At 41.3% G+C, this 27,748-nt stretch overlaps 1 protein-coding gene across 4 annotated transcripts in view; it reads left to right on the top strand.

Moving 5' to 3' along the window:
• The first annotated feature begins 4,149 nt into the window (after positions 1 to 4,149).
• Positions 4,150 to 27,748, top strand: part of LOC109981591 (nuclear factor 1 B-type) — a 64,766-nt gene continuing 41,167 nt past the window's right edge. The window contains exons 1-2 of one of the 4 annotated variants that reach the window (XM_020630443.3): positions 4,150 to 4,523; positions 8,741 to 9,272. In XM_020630443.3, coding sequence (XP_020486099.1) covers positions 4,506 to 4,523; positions 8,741 to 9,272 — 550 coding nt within the window. In that variant the 5' untranslated portion in view covers positions 4,150 to 4,505. Of the gene's footprint in view, positions 4,524 to 4,579; positions 6,089 to 8,740; positions 9,273 to 27,748 lie in introns of those variants that run through there. The other 3 variants (XM_020630446.3, XM_020630442.3, XM_020630445.3) reach the window with 3 other exon arrangements.

The raw sequence follows: 27,748 nt of genomic DNA, 5'->3' as shown, positions 1-27,748 counted from the left end.
CCCCTGTTGTGATTAGGTGTCCTGTCTTCCTCCGGGGGGAAGCGCAGAGATGGCCGGGAAACTCACCGAGAGGTCCATTAAATGGCAGCTTTGTTATGATGTGTCGGCGAGGACGTGGTGGATGGTAAGTGGAGCTCCTTTTTAACGTCTTCTACTGAAAAAAAAAAAAAAAATCTTTAAGAACATCACTATCAAACAAACTCAACTTCAAAAACACAAACAGGTCCTCATCTTATGTGTCGTGAATTGTATGATGCCACTTTTGCCAAACTTTTTGCATTGTTGAGGAAAGTGTATGTCCCTGAAAACCCAAGTGTAGCCTTCAACTGCAGCACTGCCTGACTCTCTTAAATTCATATTCTCCTTTTGTTTCTATGAAACCATCATTTTGTGTTGCTTTTGATGTTCTGTCTTTATGATTCTGTTTATTGTGGAAAAGGTTTTTGACTCCAGCACTTACCTGACAGTGTTGCATATTCTGGTTGCTTCTTATCTGACTAGTGCCTTTTTAAAAATATATTTTTCATCTTCTACTCAAGAAGAATTTTTAAGAGCATCTTTGGCACTCATTTCTGAATGATTGTTTACTTCAAGGCTTAAGGTTCTCAATGTGCTCAATGTCCTGATTTAAAACCCAATATGACAGATAAGTATGAAGTCTGGGTGTGAAAGAAATCAAAAGTGGCTTTTGAAAGATAATGTTTTTTGTAGCGTTGTATATTACACTCGAGTAAGCGTGTTTCTCAAGTGCACCTCCCCGTGCGTACCCTCTGCAGTGTTAATTTGATATTGTCAGACAAAGAGCCCTTGTCCAGCCCGCGCCTTTCCCATGCAGAAGAGGCAATGCAGGCTGACATTTCTCTCTGAATATTTATATACTTCTCTGACTACAGGCAAACTTTTATTGTGAGCCGTCGCCAGGGTTTAAGCTGAGGTTTGTTTGTCTGTCAATGCAGATCAACTGAGAGGACTGACCTTCTCTACTAAGGCCATGCTGCTTGTGTTGTGATAACAATCTATGACAGCGTATAAGCATGACAAAAATGTCTGAATAAAAAATCATTTTAAAAAAAGAACAATAAAAATGATCTTGCACTTGAAGATCTGTCTTCAAATATCTAAACAGCAAGCAAGAATTGCAGAAAGTTCACCGAGAGAATCATTGCCTTTACATCTGACGCACCATGCCAAGTTTAGGAAGGACACATTCCCAACTTCAGCAGAAATGATTGTTTAAAAAGATGTTGTAACTGTTCCATTTAGTACGATAGTGCATCGTTATAACCACAGCAGATACATTGCATTTTAACAAAGCTGTATTAAAGGAAGACTTCAGGTCCAACTCTTCAATTTAAAAGTTCATAAAGAAAGAGACTATAATACCTCTGAGAATGCAGGCATGTGACGAGAAACTTAATCAAAGCGGGACAGAACATGACTTCAGAAAAAGCATTAAGTTGAAAGTTTATATTAAAGTTTAGATTTTTGGAGGATTTACTAGAGACCAGTTGAACGCCTGTCTTGTCATGAAACATTACTCAAGGCTGCTCAGAAAGAAAAAAATAGGATGTGGTGTATAGGAAATGGTTAGGAAATGGCTTTATTATTAGTAAAGCAAGTTTACAACATAAAGTACCAACAGTATTGTGTTTACAAACTAACCTTGAAGGAGATATTCAGCATTGTAAGGTCGTCTTTACAGTGAAGCTTATATAGATATTACATAAAAATATAGAGGAGCCATAAACTTGTATATTTTATTTATTTTTTCCGATGAGTTTATACTTTGGTTCAATTATTTAGATGTCATATATCTATGGCATTATACAGAAATAAGCATTGGATAAAGTAACAGCACTGGTATATTGCCACCTACTGGTGTAAAAAAGGCACTGGGATTGTGCAGGCTTGTGTACACAATACCAGTGGCTTCTGGCATTCAGATTTTTTTTTATCCAATCTGTTTTTGTTGTTATTTTTGTGCCTTGAAATAACTTAGTATAATACCTAAAGTAAAACTATCAAGGAGTATTTTCCAATGTTCTGCCAGTAATACCTGCATGTAATGATGACATTAAGTTATTTTCTCCAGAATTTGACAAGTTATAATGTTTCTATGTTTTATTTAAGAAATATGCTTTGGTTTCATTTATAAAGAAGTTAATACATTTTGACTCTTTTTTTTTTTTTGACTCTTAAATTACTTCTAATAACTTACTTAACTTCCACAAAAAAACAGTCCTTTCTATAAGAACAGAGCCTCACATTGCTCACGAATTCATCATTAATTTTCCAGTGGGTCCCAAGCACTCAACTACAAGTTGTGATTCTGGCCACAAGAGGGCGGTAGGTCCACGTTCAGAGGGATGAGTCTGTTAATAGCTCATGCCATGCGCACCCGTAGGACACATGATATTAAAGCTGGACAAACTGAGGCAGAGAGAAATGTTCTAAATAAAATAAAAAAACTGAACAATGTGATTGTATAGAAAATACTTCAAAGAGATTTGAATGTGCTTGAATTTCAATTCAGCACTGTTTTAAAGGGGTCTTAAATTGTATCTGACAGAATCTGGACAGTGATCAAAAATCCTGCAAGAACTGAATGCTCTAAGATATATTATTTTTCAGAAGTGAATCACAAATGGGAATCACTGTGTGTTTGAAGTACAAACTTTGCCCTTAAGACAACACTGAACACTGTGTGAATACCATGATAACAGTGTTGAGAGAGCAATAAAGCCTTTTGGCACACAACCCATTCAGATCATTCAGTCACACTGTCACACTGTGATTATGCTGACATACAGTCCATTGAATGATTAATCAGGACAAGGATACCTTTTTTATAAAACAGCCTATTAGATAACTACACTGCAAAATGCACCATCACTACTGCAGTACTAACACCCAGCCTTTAAATACACTCTCGCGATCCTTTCTAGTTTACGGTTATTATTCTATTACTGTACAGTAGTACATGTGTCAATGCTTTCAATGCTCCTTTGGTTGATCAAATTGTATCGATTTAAGTTAACTTTAATGTCTTAGAATCTAAGTGTAAGATTAAAATAATGCATTGAAATAGTAAACTGTTCATGGTATTTAAAAATCACAATAATTAACAAAACATGCCATATTTTCTACCTTTACTATAGGCTTATGAGAAATCTTAACATGTTTTGTAACTTCATAAATACTCAGTGTCACTGCTAGGTGTATGTACAAAACATTATTATTATTATTATTATTGGGCTATTATTTCCACTATTTGCAGTTATAAACCAGTAATTACAGCAGTGTCGTGATTTCCACCATCAGTCATTGGCTGCATCGTTTTACAAGCCGGCTGTCCAGCAGCGGCTCTGTCAAGCCCCAAACAGCACGTCAGAGGAGCGGAAGTGAGGGGCCCAGGGTCGAGAGTCCCGGGGCCACTGATTCTAGCCAATGGGAGTCAAGATATGCACACACTATTACAAAACTGAGCTCTGTAAAGCTACAGAAAGCAGATGGATTATCATCAGTAAATCTGAGGTTCAGCTTTCAAAATAAGAAGTCCAATTTGACAAGTTATGGGGGAATAAAGAAAAAGCATTCTGGGGTTATTGAAGGCGAAATTTGACAACAAATAAAACCCCTATAACTGTCAAAAATGAACAGTAGCAGCTATATTAAAACACAGCATTAAAAAAAACACTATTGAATAGAAACCTCTGCATATCTACTTTCCCCTTCTTTCTTTTTAGTTTTTAAACTGAATGGCTTTGCTTTTGCAGGTACATCATGTTAATGAGGAGGACTTATCAAAATCCAGTTCAGGTCACTAAAATGTGTCCTTTCATAAAAAAAAAAAAAAAAAAGAGCTGTTAATTATTTCATAATAAAGCAATTTCTCTAAACAATGCTTTGCTTTCTTTTAAACTGAACTTTGCAAAATATATATTAATTAACCATCACTAATACATATGTAATATGTTAATTGGTTTTCCATCACAGTAATGTTTTATTAGGCCTGTAAACTGAAGAAAAAATAAGAAGCTCACTGTAAAGTAGTGTTTTATTTGGAAACGTGGAACCGGAAGTTGTGTTGCTCAAAGTATATCAGACTTGATAGTTACTGCTGTGAGCCGGAGGGCGGCAGTCAGTCAGACAGTGAAAGTGAAGGCGGAGACCAACCCAGTGCCGAAAACTCAGCCTCTTCTGGATCACGTTCAACTCCACTGAACAACCCCAAAAAACCCGATCCAAAAAAAAAAAAAGTAAGACGTGAAGAGGAAGAAAGACAAGAAAGAAAAAAAAAACGCGACGTGCTCCAAACTTCTGTTCACCGCTATCTCAAAGAATTGTCTTCCGGTGTTGACTTTTTTTTTTTTTTTGCTTTTTTTTGCGAGCGGTGCAAGAGAGAAAAAAAAAAAAAGCCCCTCCAAAGCACAAAGTTGAACGTGAGAAATGTGAAGCTACCGGCTTGTGTGTTTCAACCAGGCTCCAGGACTCTGTGTTAATCCATGCAGTACAGTGCAATGGTACGTGAACGTGGATTATTATTCATTTCAAATGTTATGATAATACCATTTCTGATATTCATTTCATTTTGTATTTCTGTCCTGTTCTGGTGACGAGTGAGAAACGTGAAGTGGGTTCACTTTAACGCGGACCACAACACTGGGCACGGTCGGGCCAAAATTCTACTAAACTTGGCACGGGTTCTCCAGCAGCCTATGTTAAACTTCCCATTCCCCCCTTAATTTGGCAAATGAACTCTTATGTGGACTGTTGACAGCTCTGCGGGACACACAAACACACACCGCAAGCATAAAGAAACAATGTTTCACGTCCAGCACTTTCAGCATGTCAGATAATGTAAAGGCTTAGTCATGAGTGTTTATAACGCTGGAAAAAAATAATAAAAGTGTGTCAAGGTAGAGGTAGAGTTTTCCCAGCCCCTTTATTAAATTTATTAAGATACAAATCCTCAACACAAACCTATTATTAAGATAGTTTTTCATGTAACCCACTTGGCCAACTCTGCAGTTTATTAATGTAATTAATTAAAACCAGCTGGGGGACTTCCAAAAACCCTTAATCAAAAAAAAAAAAAAAAATCTTTATCTCTCATCTCAGATCTTATCGTTATTTGAATTCTTATTTGAATTCTTTTTGGTATCTTGGCTTTAATGTGTGCGTAAAACGACAAAACGCTCCAAAGTGTGGGTCTAATGTGTGTGAAAATATGCGAACTGTAAAAGGGTGCCAGATCTGCGGAGGGAAATTCTCCTTCTCCGTGTTGGAATACACACCCGAGGCTCTGGTTCAAAGTCCCACGAAGTTAATAAAAAAAAAAAAAAAAAAAATCAGCTGGCTTGGAAGGGGGAAATGACTTTGTATGCTGTGTTTTCAGATATAGCCGGGGAGGAGAAGAAGGTGTTGGATTGTTGATAGGGGACAGTGAGTGTGTGTGTGTGTGTGTGCATGCATGTGTGCATGTGTGTGTGAGAGTCAAGGAGGAGGAGGAGTGTGACTGTGTAATTACGTGGGTGAAAAAAAAAGAAAAAAAAAAAAAAGTTGGGTCTGATTTGCTGGAGTCGCGCAGGGACGAAGGTGCGCCGGTCGATTTCCTTATCAACTTTGGTGAAAGCTGGGGTGAACATCACACACTCAGCGACCCTCTGAAGCTTCCCACAATGCTTTTATGAACAAGATATCACAGCAGCGAGACGCGCAAAGAGCCCATGTTGCAGAGGAGTACGCAGCAGCAGCAGCAGCAGCAGCAGCAGCAGCCCTGTTCGCACCGGTTCTACGAGTAGACAATCTTGCAAATGCTTATCGGCATGTCAACTTAGAAAAAGAAAAGCAAAAAATCCGCTTATTCTCCCTTTTCTCTGCGGAGACGACAATCTTTGGATCGCAAATATTTGATGGATCTTCTTGGATAATCTGCTGTTGTTTTACGCGGAAAGCTGCTCCACAGTATTGCATGGTGCTCATCGGTCCAGGAATGGCGCGATAAAGTGAACAGAGGAATCAGTCCAAGTACATTCACTGTCTTTGTAGCCGTCTCGTCATGTATTCTCCGATTTGTCTTACTCAGGTATTTGTGTCTTTTTTTTTTTTTTCCCCTCCCCATACATTTAATCGCTGTGATTAGAATATTTTTTGCATGAAATTGTAACATTGGTTGCATGGTTTGGGGATTTGAAGTTCTCTTCGTGCGTCTGAACTGTCCACTTTCAGATCCACTTTAAAATGATTTCATTATTCATATCAACGATAAGGTTTTGCTTTCTGACAGTTGATATAACCATGGAGCTATTCAGAATTTTAGTTTTAGTTTAAAACGCAAGGGCTTGTGTGTCAGATTTTTTTCTGTGATTATTACACCAGAATCTTAGATTTGAACAAAACTCGTTAAAATTTTTAAAAACATTTTATAATTGTCTTGCAGTAACTGAAAAAAGTTGCATGTGCCAATCTTTACGCATTCTGTCTGCGTAAAGTTATGCGTAAAGATTATTTTTAAGATAGCACCAAGATTGTCAACGTACTGTATCGGTGCACGTATGCGCATTTTCTCTTAGTTTTAATTAAGTTATTTGCCTCCTCCGATAACCTCAAACGCACTTCCCAGCCTTGCTTGAGTTGTGCTTGTATTTTTTTCCCACGTGTTTATTTTGTATTTAAAGTAAAAACCCCTATTCTTCGTGGTTTCAAAGTTGGAACAAGATAAAGCCACTTTCACTCTAAGAAGATCAAACGCATGATAAGGTTGATTCAGTGGTTGGACAGAGTAGCTGACTGTTTTGGCTGACTCAGTTTTACTGTTTATATTTTACTTGGCATAAGTAAGTGATTGACTGAGACGTGGTTTAGTTTGTACTTAAGAGGATTGTGCTTTTATGGCCCCAGCTGAAGTGCACAGCATAGGCCTTGGCCAAGTCATTTATCTTTACAGCATTTGGCTTTAGCCTGCTTGCAAAAAATTAACAGAATATTTAAAGTGTTTTTGAAAAGGAAATCTGAGGTGAAAGGATTTTTAGAAACAGTTGCTGCCGTGCAAATGTACTAACATTTATTGCTGACTTTTGTCAGTTTAATTAGCTTCACTAAGTGAGGAGGTGACATTTAAATGAGCTCTAAATTATTATTTTTTACCTCTTAAAAAGAATACGGATCGGTTTAGTATTCATAGTAAAATAATTCACCTGAAAAATGTGGAGAGGACAAAAAGTTAATTCCTACTCTATAATAAATGATTACATTTTGACATCACTTCTCTGGAGCAGAGTTTTATTGGCCCGAAAGTGCCGACCAGAAATGTGGCTTCTCAGCGGCAGGCACAGATAGGGAGTGGATTTCTGTGGTTTCCTACAGCCCGCCTGCCCCGCTGCTTACAAAAAGCACAATATGTGGTTCAACTCTTCAGAAGCCCGCTCTAAAGGGGGCTGCTTATACTTATTCAATTTGACATTTTTAAGAGTTTAAACAAAAGATAAGTTAATGTTTCCATCCACTCGCTACTGCTGAAATTCATGATGAGTCCTAAATCTCTCCCCGTCCTGTACTTTCATTCCCCTACAGAGAATAAGCGTAAAAAAAAAGATTTATTCTATTTGCCTTTAGGCCCGTTAACTACCAAGTTGCTGATCACATTTTGGGATTAAGAATTTTGATTAAGGCTTCAGAAATTCATTTAAATTCTAAATTAAAAGTTTCCATTTTTGACTCTTTTATTCAGTGAATTTTTACGTTTTTGTTTTTCAAATACTATTGACAAAAGGATGCAACAACATAATCATGAACACAACAGATAAACCCAATGAAACATGAAATTAGTGTTGAAAATATTCCAGCTAATATTATTCTAAGTGTCTTGATAATTTATCATTTTTTCATTTTTCTCATTACAAAGTTATGGACATTTTGAAAAGTTGTCCAGGATTTTCCCATCACAAACATCCTCAGGTTTTTGGAATGAAGCTGGACGAGTTAACTTCAACACTTGACAGTGATTTGGCATGAACTGTGAATGGAGTCCTCACTCAACCTTTTCAAATACCTTTCAATCAGCTGCTGCGTTTAATAAGCCGTCATCCTGCTCTGCTTGTGTTCTTTTATGCATTTCGAACATTACGGCCTGTATGACAAGCTTCTTCTTTTTTTTTTTTTTTTTTTATACATGCTCGTAAAAATAACAATATCAACATCCTTTATTTCCTGACTTGGCCGTGAAGTTTATGTTTATCCGCCGTCATTTGTGAACATGGGATGAGCTGAAACTGGAATGCGGGCAGTTTGATAAGAGAAATGTAACTGTGTGGGACGCATGCCCCCTGTAGCAGCAAGCACAGGAGACCCAGTCAGAGCACGCTCGAGAAAAGAGAGCAGAGACGCGAGTCCTTTCAGTCTCCACACTCGGTGCTATTGTAGTGCTGGTAGTTGTTATAAACAGTGGAATATCCCTTTCATACCTGCAGTACTCCCAGATGCATCTAGGATGGTAAAGCCAGTGTTGCAATGTGAAGAGAAACTTCTTGAATTTAAGCTGTTTGAAACTTCAAACAAGATGTTGTGTGTCAGATTATGTGGATTTGTTTATTTGTGGTCTGACTTCCCTTCTGCCTCAGATTAGTAGCTGACTAAACTCATATTTCTTTTCCATGCTTGATGACAAAAAGCTTCTGCTTACAATCCTCTTTTTGCTCTCTCTTTTTTTTCCTTTTCTCTGTGTCTCTGGACGCTCCAGGATGAATTTCATCCCTTCATAGAGGCGCTTCTTCCACACGTCCGTGCCATCGCCTACACATGGTTCAACCTCCAGGCCAGAAAACGCAAGTACTTCAAGAAGCACGAGAAGCGGATGTCCAAGGACGAGGAGCGCGCGGTGAAGGACGAGCTTTTGGGTGAGAAGCCCGAGGTGAAGCAGAAATGGGCATCCAGGCTGCTGGCCAAGCTGCGTAAGGACATTCGGCAGGAGTACCGGGAGGACTTTGTCCTCAGTGTGACGGGGAAGAAGCACCCGTGCTGCGTGCTCTCCAACCCGGACCAGAAGGGCAAGATCCGCCGGATCGACTGTTTGCGGCAGGCCGACAAAGTCTGGCGTCTGGACCTGGTGATGGTCATCCTCTTCAAAGGCATCCCTCTGGAAAGTACAGACGGCGAACGCCTCGTCAAGTCTCCACTTTGCGCCAACCCCGCACTTTGTGTCCAGCCTCACCATATTACAGTATCGGTCAAGGAGCTGGACTTGTTTCTAGCGTACTATGTCCAGGACCAAGGTAGGTTGAGCTCCTCTTTGTGTGTTTGTTACTCTGTGTTTTGAGCTAACTCACATGTGTGAATGATGGCTTGGAGAGGTCAAGGGTCACATGTAATATTTTTTGGCAGTCTTTAGTGAGACTGGCTGAAATTACACTACATTCCACAGATAAAGAAACAAAAGAACAGCAATAATCTATTCAGTATATAAGCAGCATACATTTGTATCATAGATGGCTCATAACTAAACAAAAACACACAAAATGAAACAGAGGACACGTCTTATAAGTTCCTTCTGCTTTGCTACAGTCGAGCAGCAGCTTTTAATCATGTTCACTCATTATTCACTTACTGTTATTTGGACAAGGCTTTTTTTCTTCTCATACAAACTCAGCCACACAGGCTGTGCAACAACAACACACTGTGCAACTATCTGTTTCTCTGGATATTTTGTAGTGGCATTTGTTGAAAGTTACCGACTGATTACATAAAAAATATACAGATTCTATCAGTAGTTACTCATACCAAGTTCCAGTAACACAGGAGCCCCTTATTGAATCCCGTATTCCTCAGGTTTATGTGTTAATACTCAGCTTATTTGTTAATTCTTGTCCTTACTTTATTGAGACTAAATCATGCCTTTTATCCCCTCCATTTATAATGTAGTAATTGTGTCAATTTTTGGTTTAAAAAAAAAAAAAAAAGCTAATTTGACTGACATTTATATTTTGAGAATATATTTCCACTATTAAAAAAAGTTACACTTAAAAAAGGGTAACATTACTGTTTCACAGGCAATGCTAAAATGTAGGCGCATATTAAATAAATATTATTTGCAATACATTTAATATATTTTTATTAGTAAATATGAGATATGGTTTCTGTTATAAATCCTGCGTGATGTTTGATTGTTTTTGTGCTAAAATAGAAAACCTCGCCTCTGATTCTTTTGTCCTGAAAAGCTGGTTTCTTTATCATTGTGTAGTGTTTCAGTGAGGATCCAATCATTTCAACTCTGTTTTCAAAATGTTTTAGGGCCCCGTTTCAACACACCTCTTTGAATGGAATTTTTTAAGCACATTTTCTTCCGGGAATTGTCTATTATTATTATTATTATTTTTTTTTCTGTTATGGTAAAACCAAAAGGATGAGACAAACTGATGAGCACTGGGATTTAGGATCGTGTCCCAGACGAACAAATGAAGCCAAAACGTATCGCTGGAAGTTTGTTTTCACAATGCCGTTCTGCGGTTTCTGTCCTGTTTTCTTTACTGTGAAATGGCTGAAACACATTCAGATATTTAACCCCCCCCCCCCCCCCCCCCTTTCTGAAGACAGAATCATCACTTTCAAATCTGATATAATGTACTTACGTCAAGGAGAAGGAAACAGTAACAAAAACCAGACAAATGCACAAGTTGAATGTTCAAATTGATTAAAAAAAAAGACTAATCAGTGCTAATTTGTGTTCTCATGTAGACACACATATCTTATTGTTTATGCAAAATTTTAGGCTCACACCTGTAAAAACTCTAAGTCATGTTTTTAGTGTCATTAGTGAAAGTCTATATTTGTAATTCAGTCATTCATGCCTGTCTCAGCTTTGATCCTCCTCCCTTTATCCGTTGAAACCATAGGAATCCCCCCGATAGTATTCCCTCTTGAAATTCCCCTGTATTAAATCTATTGCAGCAGCACCAAATACCCATCAATACTTTGCTACTGAGGGAGAAACGGTGCTATAGCTAGCTCATTATCATCAAACCCTGAGCGCCATTTTGTGTTTGATAAGTGCCAGGGACAGCAGAAGGCACAGCACACAGACAATAATGGTTGCCACTGGCATCGGGGTTGGCATCAGACCCCCTTTTGTGTCTTTTGTAGGATGCCACCGCTTCTCTAGTTTGCATCTGCTGCATTTTAACTGTTCAGCACCAAGTTGAAGAACGGCTCTTTAGTGCTTTTTTTTTTCCCCCTGTGATATTCACCATTTAGATGATAAGTTAGACTTTGAACCGTACATAATGGATGTTTTTTAACCCGCTTCTTAAAAAAAAAAAAAATAAAATAAAAAAAAGTGTTGTAGTGAATGAGAAAATATTTGGCAAGAAGATGAATTTAGTGTTTGAAATACATTTGAACATAATGTTCTCTTCCTTATGAAAGTTGAATTCAGTTGAATTCCATTCGCAATGCGGATCAGAGCGATTATTAACCGTTGTCCTCAAGTTTCAGTGAGATGAAACTTTGGCAAAAACAAAATGGCATTCTTTCACCGGGATCACAGAGACTGCCATGCTTTCCCCCCCCCCCCGCCACTACTGTTTTTGCAAGCTTAAGCATCTTTTTCTTTTCTTCAAGTAACCAAGCAGTGCCCGCTTGCAGACAATGCAGCCATATTGTGGTAGCGTGTGGTGCACCGCCATTTTGTTTCGCTCGGTGCCAGGGAGGCAGGCAAATCACCAGTAATGGTTGTTAGAGGTTTGGAGGTTGGCATCAAACCCTCTTTGTCTGCTTGCAGCATGCCTTTGATTCGTTGGTTGGCATCCGCAATGCAGTGGGCACGTTGGAAAGTTTTTTGACAGTGGCAGAATGGAAGCCGCTGCCTTTGTTCTGCTGCAACTGCACGAAACAAACAAACATACAATCGAACGCAAAGAAACTAGCAAACGATTCCCTCTTGCACAAAATCTGTTTTGTTTTTTTTGTACAAACTGCTGGAAAATATGGGTTCAGAATGTTCTTTTAATCGTTGTCCTGTCACCTGGCTTGTTTCTGCTGAGTGTGTAGTCAGACGACATGAAATATGTTGTTGCCATTTTTTTTTCCTGAACAGTAATTATGAAAAAAAAAATATTTTCTGTGGCAAAAATCCACAAGTTCAGAGTGTATTTGTTTTCAATTGTGGTGTGTCGCTGCCTGAGAAAGGTCGGCGGGTTGGCAGTGAGTGTGCAGGGTGAATTTAGAGAGGGCACTCAGCCCCCTTGTTCTGGGGCACAGACGCGTTTAGCCAGGCAGGGCTGTAGCACCCATGTGCATGCCCAGATGAATGCCCGCTGGGAAATAGGCTGGGAGGGGAGGGGGGGGAGTGCTGGGAGTGGGGGTTGTGGCATCCATTGTGCCAACTGGCAAGCCGTGTTCTATACAGGCCCCAGCTTCTCTCTCTCTCTCTCACTCTCTCCCGCTGTTGTTTTACTCCAATGTGCTGTTTTATCGTTATCTGATTAAACAAGGATTGCATCTCTATCTTTTTTTTTTTTTTCTTTAAATCATTGCTTCTTCTCCCCTTCTGGATCCCTATTTTGCATATCCAGTTTGACAGCTTGACGGAATAGTTTGTAACAAGGCATGCAGATAATAGTCATGTTAGGACATGTTAGAGTACTCAAGGCCTCGTTTGTATTTGGTTTTGTTAAGCTGCTCATTACTATTGTATTCAGTGAAAGTTCTCATCTCTGCTTATGCATGTAGGTCTATTCATATATATAAATATACGTAGATACAATTCTGCAGTAAATGGAAAGTTTCAAATAAATATTTTGAGATGATATTTGATTACGCTACAAAACCATCAAATTCTGAGAAACTTGAAAAAAATGTATGGAAATGATCTGTTTGAGATTTTCTTTTTTAATCCCTCACCCTTCTCTCCTATAATGATTTGTAACGAAAGTGTTTTTGAAAAGGAGTGTTCATAAAAATGAGAAGTTACTACAAAAGGTTTTGAGCATTGTGAAAGTTGTCAGTCGAGTTGCTTATAACCAACGACTGAGTGTAATTTGTCGGGGTAGTCAAGGTCAAGAAGCTTTCCCTTTATTCTGGTGCTGGAAGTTAACAGCCATAAAACATCATTACCTTGACTCCCCCCCCCACCCCTCAGTAACGCAGCCATCATAGCTTGTTCAAATGCATGGATTACCTCTGAATACATGCTGCCATGTTAATGGAGACCTTGTTTTACGAGCGCCTGACTTAACCTTTGCCCCGGGGTCGTGACCCTTGCTAAGGGATGTGGCAGGGTGTCCTCTGAAGTTTAATTGAGCAAAACAGATCAGTTAAAATGCGTCGTTTGCAGGGCCTGGGGCACGTGGAGGAGGAACACTTTTTGCCTGGGGGGGTTGTGGTCAGAAGGGGAGGCGGCAGCGCTCAACATAAGCCCCCCTTGTTGACCTCTTCAATCAGGGTCAAACTGCGGCAGTCTAAGGATCACTGGTGGTCTTTTGGCAACTGTTTGTCTCTACTCCCCCTCCACTGCTTCTGGTCTTGCTGGTGGTCCCTTGCTTCACTGGTCTAAGTGATGGGGAGTAGGTACCACTGACTCCCCCTTTCAAATCCCTCCATCCCTGCCTCAAGACCGGCCACGGCCTGCTCGCCATGCTGCGTTTGGTAGCTCTTTGCATCTTGTTTTACGCCTGGCTGCCTTCAAGGCTTTGGTCAGGCGGCCAGTGCGGAGGCCTGACCTTCTGGGTCACAGTGGAGGTCTGTGACTAAGCACAACATCCATCCCTCCCTCCTCTTCATCCCCTTATCCTCCTCTACCATCAGGAATCACCCCTGTGGCACACTGCCCAGCCAAATGACTCGCTCACTCCTTCTCTCTCCCAGTCTCTTGTCTTTTTCTCGGCCCTGGCTTTGCCTCAAGACCGGGACTCCAACCATGACAGCTGTCCCAGGCCCAGGCACTTGGCCAGAGAAGGGGTGGCTGGGTTCATGCCAGAAGTGCGAAACAAAAGTTGTTGCAAGCAGACAGCGTTAAGGACACTACTGCTTGTGTTCCTTTTTTTTTTTTGGGGGGGGGGGGGGGGTTTAATCAGATGCACATTCAGACGTCCAAGTTATTCAGCTCCTTTTCCTGCAGAAATTATTTTGGAAAAAGACTCAGGAGTGGTTGTTTTGTCAGTAGAGCGGGGGTTTATTTTTGGGCATGAATTTTAACAGTGAACAAAATCAGTTAGATCGTAAAATACAAATCCTGGGAAAAACCCTAACCGTTGACTCCAGAGCCATATAGAAAATCTCTTCAGATTGAACCGCACAACCCTGTGCTTAGCTTCCATTCTGGCTTCCTTATTAGTATGCAATAGAGCCTGCGGTGTCTGGCTACCTCTCTCTCAGAGCCATAACCTATCGAACACATTCGCTCAATCTAATCCACTTAGAACTCCCTCCCAGCTTCACCGCTTGCCTTATTGATTTCCGCTTCCCACTAAATGTCTTCCCGATCCTTTTTCTTTTAACCCCGGAGCTATTTATGTTTTGCAGTGTTCTGTCTTTCTTTGGTTTCTTGCTTTAGACTTGCTTTATTTTTTTTATCCCATCTTTCTTTTTTCTTTCTTCCTAAATGTCTTCACTCCCTATCCGGGAGCTTTGCTTGTTTGTGATCTCCATCTGACTTTCCTCTGCCTTCTTTCTCATCCTGGTCTTTCTCAAACACGAACCAGTGTGCAGTGCAGCCAGGTTGCCTGGCTCAGTATGAAGCTTGTGTTATTAGCAGCAGGGTTTTGCTCGAGCAAATACCTCAAGGCTTAAACAGGCCATGTTACCTCCTTAGCCCTCTTTTGTGTGCCATGTGTACATAAATCTCCATGGAAACAAGGCAACTCGGAGCAGAAGCCACTGAGAAATGTGGACGCCTTCTTTCTCCCAAAAAATTTACAACTCCCTCTTTTCCTCTTTAACAGCGTGTTTAATGTGCTTGAGTCACAGTTATAGCTGTTGCATCCTTCAAAAAAAAAAAAGGTGGACAAGGCCTTTCATTGGCATTTTAAGGCAATTTCAAGTCTATTTTTGTGTGCTTCAGCTCAGTCTTGCATTCGTGGCTTCACTTGGTTAAGGACTGCAGTTTGAGTCATTAGTTGATGGTTAAGATCTCAGCTTCCCCACACTTTCCCAGGCTTTCAGGGAGGACCCCAAATGCATTTCAAATCCCCCCGAGGCCACTTGACTGGAGGACCGGCACCTCCCACTTCTCCCGGATAGATCCCCCCCCCCCACTCCCCCCTCATACCCGTCTGCCGGTCCTCCCAAATGAAGACAAATGGGTACATTCACCCCTGTCCCAGGCACTACACTGCACCTCACTGTCCTTTCTTACAAAGCAGACCCTCCCTATGCCATAAGTTTCACCATCCAATTGCTGCCCATCTCTTCCTTATCATCCTACTAGTACAACTGCTGCAGAACTTGTTGTCCCATCTGCCTGGTCCTGTTAGACTGTTTGACATTTAGTAATGAGAAGAGTAAGGACATTGGGAGAGGATAAACCAAAGCCTCAAATCGGGAAATCAGGTAACAATTTGCTCTAACTCGCATTATTTCCAGTCAACTAGGAGAAAAGACCCCTTAAGTTCCAGACTTTTATGCAAAAGCCAGTCCCCTTTGCTCAGGAAGGAGTCTTTTGAACAGCCAATGAAGAGAAGAAAAAACTGGAAGTAGGTGGGGTGAGATGGGGAACTTCAGGCAGGGACAGACAATCAGAGCGGTTGCCCAGGAGACACTAACTTCTCTGTGCAGCACCCCCCTCCCAGCCTCACCCCATCAAAGTCTTTTCAGTCCAGACAGGGCCGATCAGTGGCCCAGAGTGATGGTTGTCTCTTCTTTTGTCTGGCAGTACAGTACATCCCATCACTGTGACGGCTCGACAAGACCTGAGCAGGACTGGAAAAAAAAAAAAAAAAAAAGACCCCGCCGTCACAGCGCTGTGCAAAATGTTCTTTTGGGTGGGCAGGTTGCTGTTTGGGGTGGGGAGAGAATCCCCGGAGGATTTCTTTCTAATGTCAGTGCAGCGGGTCAAAGAGGGGATATGGTGTCTGGGGCTTGGGAATGGCCTGCTTGGGACGGATTCATCAGCGCCCCATTGAGTTGTCAAGGCTCGCCAAAGAGCTTCAACTCCTCCTTCACATATGTCAGGTTGACTTCTCAAAAAGCTCACAATTTTAGAAACCAAGTCTTGATAAATATAAGAAGCCACATGTAGTAAACAATACAACCCCCTTTTATGTTTTTTTATTAAACTATACAGTAAGGACATTTACAGAACCATTAAAAAAATGTCTGGAGTGTAGGAAAACAAGTTATTTGCTGCAGCTACATAAAAAAAGCAGTCTCAAGGCTGTATTAAAGTCAGTCTGATAGAGAAATTGACAGTAGGGAAGGATATACTTTACCTTCAGGTGGAACTTCTTCAAAAACGTACATCTCAAGATCGATCAACAAACAGTGCTGCATTTTTTATACGCGCACTTCCTTTACTGAGGCAAGTAGATCTGGTTTTCACACTGCATTTTTAGATCACATCAATAAGTTTGTAAACCGATGCAGTTTAAGAAGAATAATGCACATTTTCTTCATATTTACTTTCAAGACTTCTTCATGAACATGTGAACTGTTACCTCAAGCATGGAATAAACACAACACGATGCACAACCAGCAATTGACAATATGTGAATTTTAGTCGAATAAAAAGCACATCATTTTGTTTTAGATAATATCATTTTGGGCACTGTGTATCTATTTGTGTTGGACTTAAGCTTGGCCAATACTGTAGGAGCATGCTGTACTTACAGTAATTGGTTAATAAGGCCTGTTATTTTTGAGAGTAAACTACTGGTCTATTTTTTTCAAGTGCTCTGGCTCCAAATACTCAAATGGTCCTGCTGTCCTAACTTGTAAAAGGCTTCAAAAAAAAAAAAAAAAAAAGCCTTCCAAAATTTGACATGCAAACACAAAAATGCACTCGTGAGGACACATGTTTAAACTCATGCATCCTTAAACATGTGCACGCAGAACACCATGAACCCATTAACTGCGCAAATCAGATTATTGCTCACCTGCACCTCATCTCAGAAGACTGCCTTTAGATTCAGTGAGCCGCAACTTCTCTATAACAACAGTGCCCTAGCATCTGTCGGGCAAAAAAAATTGAAAGTGAGAGCTCTTTAAAGGCTTGTTCCGGATTTACCAAGTCAAGATTGTAATTAGGCCTCCAACATGTGCTCAGACCAACAACCCACAATTACACTGCGGAATCTTACCAAAAAATAACTCCACTTTAACATCCCTCTTTTAAACCTCATGTTTTAGCCGACTTTACCAAGGCAATTCCTCCTTACAAGAGCGCATGAGGCTGTAACGATCCCGAATGTTTTATCCTTCTAGAGTCCCCCTGTTGCCTGTTTAATAAAACACAGACCTTCTAATTAGAGATTTATGATGTAATAGCTGATGTTCTTTCAATGTTAAGACAGATTTTTTTTTCTCGCAACCTGTGGACTACATAGGTTTTAGAGCAGTTAAAACAATGACCCTAGCTGCCCTACAGGTGGCTGAATGAGTAACACTCAAACACATTGTCTCATATGGGACCCCAGCTGAGTCTGTTTGGTGTTTCCATGAACATCTTTATCTGCTCATGCATTTTTGGTTCACAAACTATTAGTCGCAACACCAGACATTTTTTTTCTCCCCTTTTTCTGCAAGACCTCTGGCTGTAACTTGCGTTGCCATGTGTGTCTTGTTAAGGGCAGTTATGACAAATGGCAGCAGCTGTACAAACTAATCTCTCTGTAGCTTTCACACATGGCGCCCAATTAACAATGGACCACTGTGGGGCCCTAATCCACGGTGCAGCCATCCTCTGGTCCTGCTCGCTGAGCCAACTGCCCCAGGAGACTCTTCTCCTCTGCTCTCCTGTAAGCCAGCCGGCAACTTCATTCAGATAGTAGGTGGTGGACACTGTAAGGCCTGCTTGGACCGAGACACAGTAGCCATCTTGTTTGTTTTCCAATCTGGGAATCCTGATGCTAAAGAGCTTCGGTTTAATCAGACACTTCAGAGTTCTCTGGATTGAGTTGCTGCCCTCAAAGAACATTCTATATCTGCTGGCTATACGTATTGTATATTCGCCTGTTTGAACACAGACGCTCGCACACACATGAACTCACATGTATTTAGCTTGCGTGCGTCGATTAAAACACGCGCAAGCAGCTGCAGTTGATAGATTTAGCGAAGTGTTTGCTGATCTTGTGGGTGGGAGCTGTGTTTGGATGTGTGTGCATTTGTGATATAGCTCTCCTGTCAGTGGGCATAGTTCCAGTAGTTGTGTGATGATAAACTTCTGCGTCCCTGGGCCTCAGATAGCTGAATGCACTGTGTAATGCACTTAAAGTGTGGCGGGAGAGTGCTTTACAGGGCAATCTTAAAGGATAGTATAGTAAAAAAACTCAGAGGATGTGAGCCCACACACTGCTTTTTTCATTTTGGATTTATTCCAACACTGCTACTCACATGCACAAATCCAATAATATTCATCCCTTTTGCCAGGAAAAGTTTCAGTACATGGAGTCTGTCTCTATCCAAGAGAACATCAGCAGAGTTTTACATTATCTTGCTTCAGTTTCTTTGGTTTAATAATCACCAAAGCTGAATTACTGCAACTTTTAAGTCGTCACTTGGATAAAAACCAGCATGAACAGTTGTTTCCTCATTTTCTTCAAAAAGAAAAAGCCACAAACAGGAGCTTGAGACTCAAAAGGAGAGTGCTGAAGGGTCGATGGCCATCAGGAAAACGATGGCGGCCCTTGCCAAATCTATGACATGAATGAAACAAATGGATGAAGGAAAATGAAAATGGTTGGGGTGTGATCTCTGGCAGGCAGCGCAAAACCTTTGCCAACTGTTATGAATGGGAAACCGCTGCTGAGCTATTGAAAAAAAAAGAAGAAGAAAGATTTCTGTTTTTTCATCCTACTTCCAAGAATAATTAACCGCGTGCAAGCCTTCTGGTGGGTGTGGAGAAAACCACAAGACACTTGACCAACATTACACAGCAAACGTGGACAGTGAATCATAGAGAGGGGAAAATAATCTGAAAAAAAAAAGAAAAAAAAGCCTTTTGAGGAGAAAAATTTGAGTTCTTTGTTACTGAAAGCTATGAATAAAGGTCAGTTAAAACAAAAAAGTAAATAATATGAAGAGATGTTTCTCTAACGCTTTATATGATTCAAAATAATTGAAATCTATGTAGGTGCTTGTATAATTCCCTAAAAACTATCACCCACACTCACTCACGTTGTATTTAGGCATGAACACACTTTGAACTCTTAACTTAATCTCCACGTGGGGTGTTTGGTGACAGGGCTTAAGGAATCTGCAGGGATCATGTACTGTACTGTACTCTAGTGCTTACGCGTTTAGCTGATTAATCAATTATTCAATCAACAAAGAGTTATTTTAGTTCACTTTTAATCATCAGTTGTCATTTAACAATAAAAAGAAAGTCAGCTTTCAGCTTGTCAAATTCTCATAACTTTATAAATAAAACGTGTTTGCCTTTAAGCTATAAATCAGATAGAAATATGAAGCGTTGATAAAGAAATCTGTTTTTTTTTAAGTCATAGTGAACTGTAATTCTTCTCCATAAGATGACCCGATGGAAAGAGCAGAATGGGGGCCAGATGTATGTTTATATATAGGACCTGACAAGGGTACAAGGCAGGAGACCAGGCAGAGGCGTTGCATATCACATGCACCCTATCACGTACACCACATCCCGTAGTGATAAGGACTAAATGTACTGTAGGTAAAGCAAAGAAAAGAACAACTGTCGATGATGCATGTTGGCTCGCTTCATCATAGTTAAGGGTTTAATGCAGAAATGAGCTGCAGAGGCTGATCGCATAAAGTAAGAAGGTATGATTTTATAAGATTTGTTTTAAATTGGTTATCAGTATTGTACGTTTGTAAGCGAATGCCGGCTTCCCTTGCAGTGTTCCTTGTCACTTAGGGGCCTTTGGTTACAGACTTTATTTTAATCCATTATCAATTTGCCCCTGTACCCGAGAACAACATTGTTTTTGTTTTACCGTTAAACCTTTTTTTAATCGGCATCTTGTATGCCACGAACGTCATCCCAGGCTGACAAAGCGTGCTCTGTTTAGAGGCAAACGCCTGAAACAAAAAGTGGTTTCCCCATTATGGCAATCAAAGCAATGTTATCAACGATCAACATATTCTCACCCAGATACAGAGACGAGAAGAATGCCCCATTGACTGATACTGCCTGCGAGGCTGGTTGCGCTGATCTCCTGAAGAAAAGACCAGTGTCGCTGGTGGAACCCAGACTCCCCCCAATCTGCCTCCCCACTCTTTGCCTTCTTCCCTCTCTATATGTCTCAATACTTTGGGGATCCTTGAAGGGGGGGAGCTGAAGAAGGCTCTGTCTGTGAGTGTGTATTGTTGAGGGGCTGCCGGGCGACTCCATCCCATGCTGGTGGGGGTGAGGGGGGCGGGGGTGGGGGCTGAAAAGACGGAGCCGTCACCTGCCAGACTGCTGGAATGTTAATGCCGTGGCTCTGATAATTGGATTTTGTACACACCGTCTGTGAGGAACGTCCAGCAACTTTCCCCCTCTTATTGTTCGACCCAACCCCGGACCCTCAATGGGGCTTGGCTGTGTTTATACAAGCACTCACGTCTCAATAAAGACTGTTTACAATGTGTGTGTGCGTGTGTGAGTGTGTGTGGATTTGGACTTCTGATTCATGGCGCTATTTGTGTGTAATAGGGAGATTGAAAGAGAATCAGATCATCAAGATTTGGCAAATATTGAAGACATTCAGAGATTTGTAAGGTCTTAAATTGGGATTTTACAGGAGTGTTGCACTAAGATTTTGTAAACACATAGATTAGAGAGTAGTCACAGTGGGAAATTGGAACGTCAAATTTTTGGTCTCTTTCTCTTCGTCCAAACACACTTGTTCCCTGCTTACATGTTCTGGGCGTCATGCAGAGTCAAAGGTAGGCACACCCACTTTGAGGTCAAAGGTGTAGAGGAAGCACTCCCGATTGGTGGAGCATGTCCGAGGCGTACATGATCTGGGATCATTAGGGAAGTTATGGCTCTTGTTTGCGTTGTGGGGGAGCCTGGAATCGGGCCGGGAGCTGTGACGCACTGGTTTCCCTCTCCCTGGCCTCCCGTGCTATTTCCACCAGGCTGCAGCGGCTTGAGCTGGTTAAATGTCTCGGCTGCACTGACCTAAATTCTTCATATTCACCTCAGAAGACCCTTGCCTTATCCAACTATTTTTTTCCCCCATCCCTATAGTGTTCCTATGCAATGAGCATTCACTTTGTTTGTATATAAAAGTCCCTTCCTGTACATAAGGAAGCTACTTTTGAAAAAAAAAGAAAAGAAGTTATCCTAGTCCCAGTTGTAATCCCTCCGAGCAGAACTGTGGGGAAACAATGACAGAGGTTTTTCTTTTGGCAGAGAGACTTGTTGTGGTTAGATAAACAGACTCTAATTGCATTTAATCTGTGTTAAAATAAGGCATTTGGAACAATTACTTTGGTATGTTTACCAAACAGCTGTTGTGTGGGTTTTTTTTTTTAGGATGTAATGGATTTGGCTCACCTTGCTGGATAGTGTGAAAAGAAGATAGGCGCTACATTAACTTATGCATGGGTTTGTATTCAGGCTTCAACTGTTAAGGCGTAAAAATCTATTTAGTTTGGGTACAGTTTTATTAAAGCGTAATAGCTTTGGTTAGGGTATCAGATTTCCATTTGGTTGTACTGTTGAACATTGTGCTGCTTTTGTTCGAAAATAATCTAAAAGCATAGGTCATTACCTCCAAAAGAACATATTTTGATTGCAATATCCTTCCCAAAAAATGTTTAATTGAAGTGTAACCATGAGCTTTCTGCTAAAGGACCTCACGTTTTTCCAAAGGGCAAAAATGCATTATGAATGAAACATTTCATGTAAATTTTTGTTTTTGCAATGGGAACAAAAGTCAAAACAAGAAATCTCACACATACGGGTGCGAGTAATTATAATGGGTCACTAAAACTGTGTTTGTAGGGAAGCTTTACAGACAGTTCAAATCATGTACACAGGAGCTCTGACTATTTATCCACCGTCTTGCTCTTTTCCCTTTAACCTGGCAGTAGTGTGCTGTTGCATAAACAATGGTCTGGGCAGCCACCTTTGGGCTATTGTAGCCTTCCACGTGGGTTGAACTCTGGCCAAGTGGATGTTGTTGCATGAGACGGCCCTGCAGCCAAACACACGAGCCAACCAGAGGCCTCTGTTCCAGGAGGCGAGCACTCACTGGACGACACCCGAGGATAGTAGTGTTTGACAGCACTTGGATCATAAAGGGGGGAACCAGACTTTGAAATGAATACAGAGGGATAAATTGGACACAGCGTAAAAAAAAAAAAAAAAAAGTGACACATTCCCTACAAATGTCACAACCAGGGATGTAACACTTGTGTCTGTGTGAGTCGACACGCTGCGTGTGTTTAGTATTCATAATGAGGTGTTGCAAAATGCATGCTCCTTGCATATCTTGCTTGACTCACCCACCACCTGTATAAACAAAAGTACTATTGCGAAACGGTTCCAGGGAACGACTCTTCCTGGGCTTGTTGTCAGAATGAGGTCAGCGAACACTACTCTTTTCTCTTCTTCTCTCGCTGCCTCTACTAACTGACTGTATTAGTTGTACTTTGTCCTTTGAACTCATAGGAGAATTAGGGCCACCAGATCAACCTGAAGTCAACTGTGTCCATGCAGTCACTGTGTGTGTTATGTTAGGTGGTTGGGCTTAGTTAACTTAGTCAACAATGGAATAGCAACAAATAGATTTTTCAGTATCCCATGTTATATTAATTGCATGTATGATTTTTTAATAAGGATTACTTTTAAACATGTTTAAAAACTAATATTGAACTGCTAAGGAAATTTGAATGAAAGCAGCCTCGTGCACCTCAAGTAGAAACAGGCAGAAGGTGCTTGTGCAAAAATGCAGTTGTTCTAGCAATACGACTTTGGAGACTCCTGAAACACTGTTTGATCTACTTATTTTCTTTTTGTTGGTAACAGAGATGTAGGGTCTGCTCCATCTGAATTCTCACAGCATGACATCATTTGACCCCCCCCCCCCCCCCCCGACGATCATTTTACACCATCACGGCACAAAAGCATGCTTAGAGACGTAAGAGGAGTGCACATGTATCGTATGATTGAAGCTGTGGAAGCACCTAATCGCGCTTCCCCCGCCTAACGCCGCGCTCCCAGAGGCACCGCTGGTGGAGCGCGTCGTGTCTGGAACCCTGTAACAGGAGCTGCAGAGAGGAGCACAAAATGGGCGCTTTGTGTCCAAGATTTGTCCAGACAAATGCTGATAAGGAAATCCAACAAGGACGAGTCGAAGGAGGTGCCTCTGTGACTTGAGCAAATAACCTTTAATCTGTGTCATGCAGTCAGATAGGGGCAGAAGCAGAAGCAGTAGCCACAAAGTCAATAATGGCACAGTGGTGATGCAAGTGAAATAAAGACAAAAGTCAATGTGGTCATTCCTATGACTGGTTAAAAAGTTTAAATTTCACAGTAAACTCTGTTTTAGAAACTGGTAAACAGTAAAGTGAAGGCTAGCCCGATACTTTCCCCCATACGCTCACACAAGCCGTTTTTTGTCAGGTGTCATGCTCAGGTGGCTAAAATGTTTTTTTTATCCTGTCAAAAGGCTGAGTCCTCTCTTTGCGCACCTTTTCAACAAAGGTGATCTAACCAATCGTTGTTGTCCACGGCTTCCTGATTGATCAGCAATTGAAAAGGCAATAGATAGTGACGAAATCTGAAGGTTTTGGTTGTTTGCTAACGTTGACTTTGTTACTTTCCTTTTGGTGGCTATAGTTATCAAACATGTGGGTTTCTTACTTTACTTGCTTGCACTGTGAACATGGCGAATAAGTATCATTTTTGTCATTTGGTCGAGGGACGTCATACGGTTTTAAACGGGGACCTTTTGAAAGCTTTTTCATCATAAACACAACCAGTGGATGGACTTCAAGTGCAAGTCTTATAACTTGCCTAGGGGCCTTTTTGGGGATAGCAGGAGCGTTAGTGCACGGCCACCACCTTCAACTTGCATTTCTTATTGATTCAAACCTTGCTAATAGGAAAGAAGAACTATTTGGTTTATTCCACACTCTTTGGCAACAACTGATTGTGGCAGTAGCCCCGACAGAGCAGAATTCTCATGGCAGCCATAACAAGACCCATACACTCCTCCCAATAACTGTGGCCTGCCCCCAGGCTGTGTGTGTCTCCCTCTGCCCACATTTCCCTACACGGCCTACAACCAACAAACAGGGGGACAGGACCAGATCGCTACACGGACCATATGTGTCGGCGCACCACAAAATGCTGAAGCCATTACTTGGCCCACTCTAGTGAAATTGAAAGCAGGAGCCAGTAACAGCAGCAGCAATAGCTAGTTTTGGCTGAGTGTTTGGGGGCAGAGTTGGGAAAGCCCAGTCAGATGGTACTGCTCATGCTGACTTGTTGACGGCAGCAGGCTGCAGACGGCTGATGTCTCGTTGTCATAGCGCCAGCCCCTCCCTCTCACGACCTCCCAGTAGTGACTTTCTTTCTGTTTTAAGTTTACAAATGTGTCTGCATGTGTATGCGATTATTGCATCCTGCCAATAGATGCCTGATAACTTGCCTTTTTGTTGCAGTTGTATTTTGATCATTTAAAAGCCGCATTTATTAAACTGTACATCATATTTACATTTAATACAAAGCATTTTCTTCCTTAAAGAATTACCTTTTAAAACCAGACATTCCTACACTTTCAGTATTTGCCCTTACCACCGTTAAGATTTTATTACATGTGCTGAAAACATGTACTTAGGCAGCTCCGTCTCATGTTCATACGATATTAATGATGAAACATTCGTCCAACCCACGATGTCTCTGTGCACTGGAGCACTACTCTTGCTCTGGGCATTTTAAAAAAGGAACAGTAAGAACAGTATCGACTTGGTGTTGGCTAGGTGCCCCCAGTATCCAGCTTTCCTACAAACCTTCATGCTGTATGTCTTGCAGGAACAGTATGCATCTAATGCATTAGTTCAGGGTATTGTGTTACACGCAGCATACATCATGCTTTGTGATTGTTGGTAATTTATTTGCGAGACACGATGATTTGTGGGAAGTATTGCAAAATTTAAGACAAAATCTTTCTCATGTGAAAGATGCTGCACTTTGCAGTTTGTGATTTTGTTAGCGATTTATTGAATTAGAGAAGTTATGCCTTAACTTCAACAGGCTTTTTCTTTGTGCTCAGATATGTTTGACTGTGTTTGTCTTCTATTATCAACCTAAGTCCTTTATGCTGAGGTGTAAATGGAGGCTCACTCACTAAACTTGGCCTGTGTGGTGCCACTGGTTTTTGGCTATCTTCTCAAGCAAGTTTAAGAAAAACCCTTCACTTTCACACTGATGCCTGTACAGTTGGATCACGTTTTGTTTTCTCTTGTGATCTCTTTATTTATTTCTCTATTAGGGCCTATGGCGGCTGGTGGGTGTTCATAGGATAAGGGCTCATGTTGGAGACTTATCTTCAAGCTCGCGTCTGTCATCTGCTGCTGCAGACAGAGTGCTCTTTCATTCGCCCCAGTGAAAGAGGGTTCACAGAGATTTAAGGGCCCAGCATTGTTTGTGCTCTGCGATGCTTAATCACTTTTGATTGGACACCATATTAAAACTTGGGCCCTGGATGGGAGAGAGACTCTTGGTCTCAAACAAGTACCCGTCATCCACAAAAAAAAAAAAAGGAGCACCGCTGCCTCGCAGGGCGGATGATGGAGACAAAGAAACGCTGACAGAGTTAAGCCAAAAGATGAAGGAGATGAGGACGGATGAGAATGACATTCTTAAGCAGGGTGGTAGTTAGCACCTAAGTGACAATAGTGTAGGCTATGTGTAACACTGAAATAATTCATTCATCTTTGTTCTTCCACCAAACAAAAATGCATCCAGTATACTGTAAAAACCCAGCGTATAGGCTTAAAGGTTCTTCAGATTTGCAGACTTGAATCTGAGCGTGGGGAGTAAGATGGCGGCTTATTCCTAAAGCACTTCACTTTCCCACACCCCCCCTTGCACTCCATTTCACTGCAGCACTGATTACACATAGTGTTTACATATTCCATAGAGCACTGTGACAGAGATAAACCTCTCCTGATGCTTATCCCCTGGCCACAATGTGGAAACCACTAAGATATAATGTAAACCAAACGTCGCAGCTGCCCTTTCATGTCTCAAGTACCAGTTCTGCGTGCTGAGCGAGAATTTTGAGAGCTTGGCTCTAAGTAGCATCGGTTAAGTTGAAGTTCAAACCGTCATGCGTTTTCACTTTAACAACACCGGCAAGTGCACGTTCCGTTTTTTTTCAAATGGCAGCACAGTGACGGGTGGTGCAGCAGCTGAAAAGAATGACCTCAGATTTGGATGATTTTTTCAGTGTACAGTCCTTGCTCTAATAATTGCCTGTGGAAAGTTGGGAGTGAATATTTGTGGCAAGGGACGGGCCTTTGATATGAAATGTGATTAATGAACGCACAGCAGCAGAAGAGGGGAACGTTCCCCATAAAGTAGGCTGTGGGATTATGCAGAGGGGTGCGCTCGGAAAGCCAACTGGCATCACCGCTCTCCTGTGGCTGCAAGTTTGGCTGTCACTCTCGTCCTGCACACTGCGGTTTGTGCATGTTATCACTCTTGAGGTCCTTGGCAGTAAATGTGTCACAGGGAAATTGCAGTGGCCTGAAAAAAAAAACAAAAAAAAAAAAACGTGTCTGTGCACTTCTCATCGTCTCGCATTGGAATGATCTCAGAGAAGATGGCTTTTTACCCTCCGCCATTCAGTGTAAACGTTTTCAAATTGTCCGTCGTTGACTTAAATGCACTCCATGGCCTTTACAGGTAGAGTCGGCTCTATAGGTTCCTCAACACTCTTTGCATAGCACCTGCACCACACCCTTAGTTTATGAAGCGCTGATGAGAGCGGGGGCTTGCCGCAGGGCTATACTGCTCAGCATACATAACCTGCTATCAGGATACACAGTACACACACACACACACACACACACATACTGTCATACTCTTACAGTTGAGTTTACAGAACACGCTGTACTACTGTCGTCAAGGTTAACTAAGGGAAATGAGGTTGCAATCTTTATTAATGAGAAGAGCTGCGTTAAGTTTGTAACCCACCTCAGAGCCTCTTGGCTGGATCAACTTCAGAGTCCTAAACTTCACAGAAAGTCTTAAACTAAACTGCATCCTTTAACTTCAGTACTTGATTAATAAATATGCAAAATGTGCGTCATTTACTGTCACTATTCAGACGTCTTTGCAGCTTTGACTGACTTGTTTTTCCCTCTGCTCCGCATTGACTCCAAGTTGCCTCCATAAATCTAAAACTAATCCATCAAGTGCGAGTTCATCCCTCTTAATTTGTTTGCCCGCTTTACATCCACAAAGATGTTCTCCAGTGACATCTAAGTCATCACGTTTACAACCCCGAGTGGCTTCTAATACTCCGATTGATTCTCTTCTGTAGCCGCTTTGATGCTCTCCTTATTATGTTCCACTGGGCTATTTTTCCCCTTCCTCCTCTTGTTTACGAAAGAGACTTGATAA

This window comes from Labrus bergylta, chromosome 22 (assembly GCF_963930695.1).
Source record: "Labrus bergylta chromosome 22, fLabBer1.1, whole genome shotgun sequence".
In the NCBI taxonomy this organism is placed as follows: domain Eukaryota; kingdom Metazoa; phylum Chordata; class Actinopteri; order Labriformes; family Labridae; genus Labrus; species Labrus bergylta.
The sequence above is the reverse complement of the archived record's forward strand: the minus strand, read 5'-3'. Positions and strand labels throughout refer to the sequence as shown.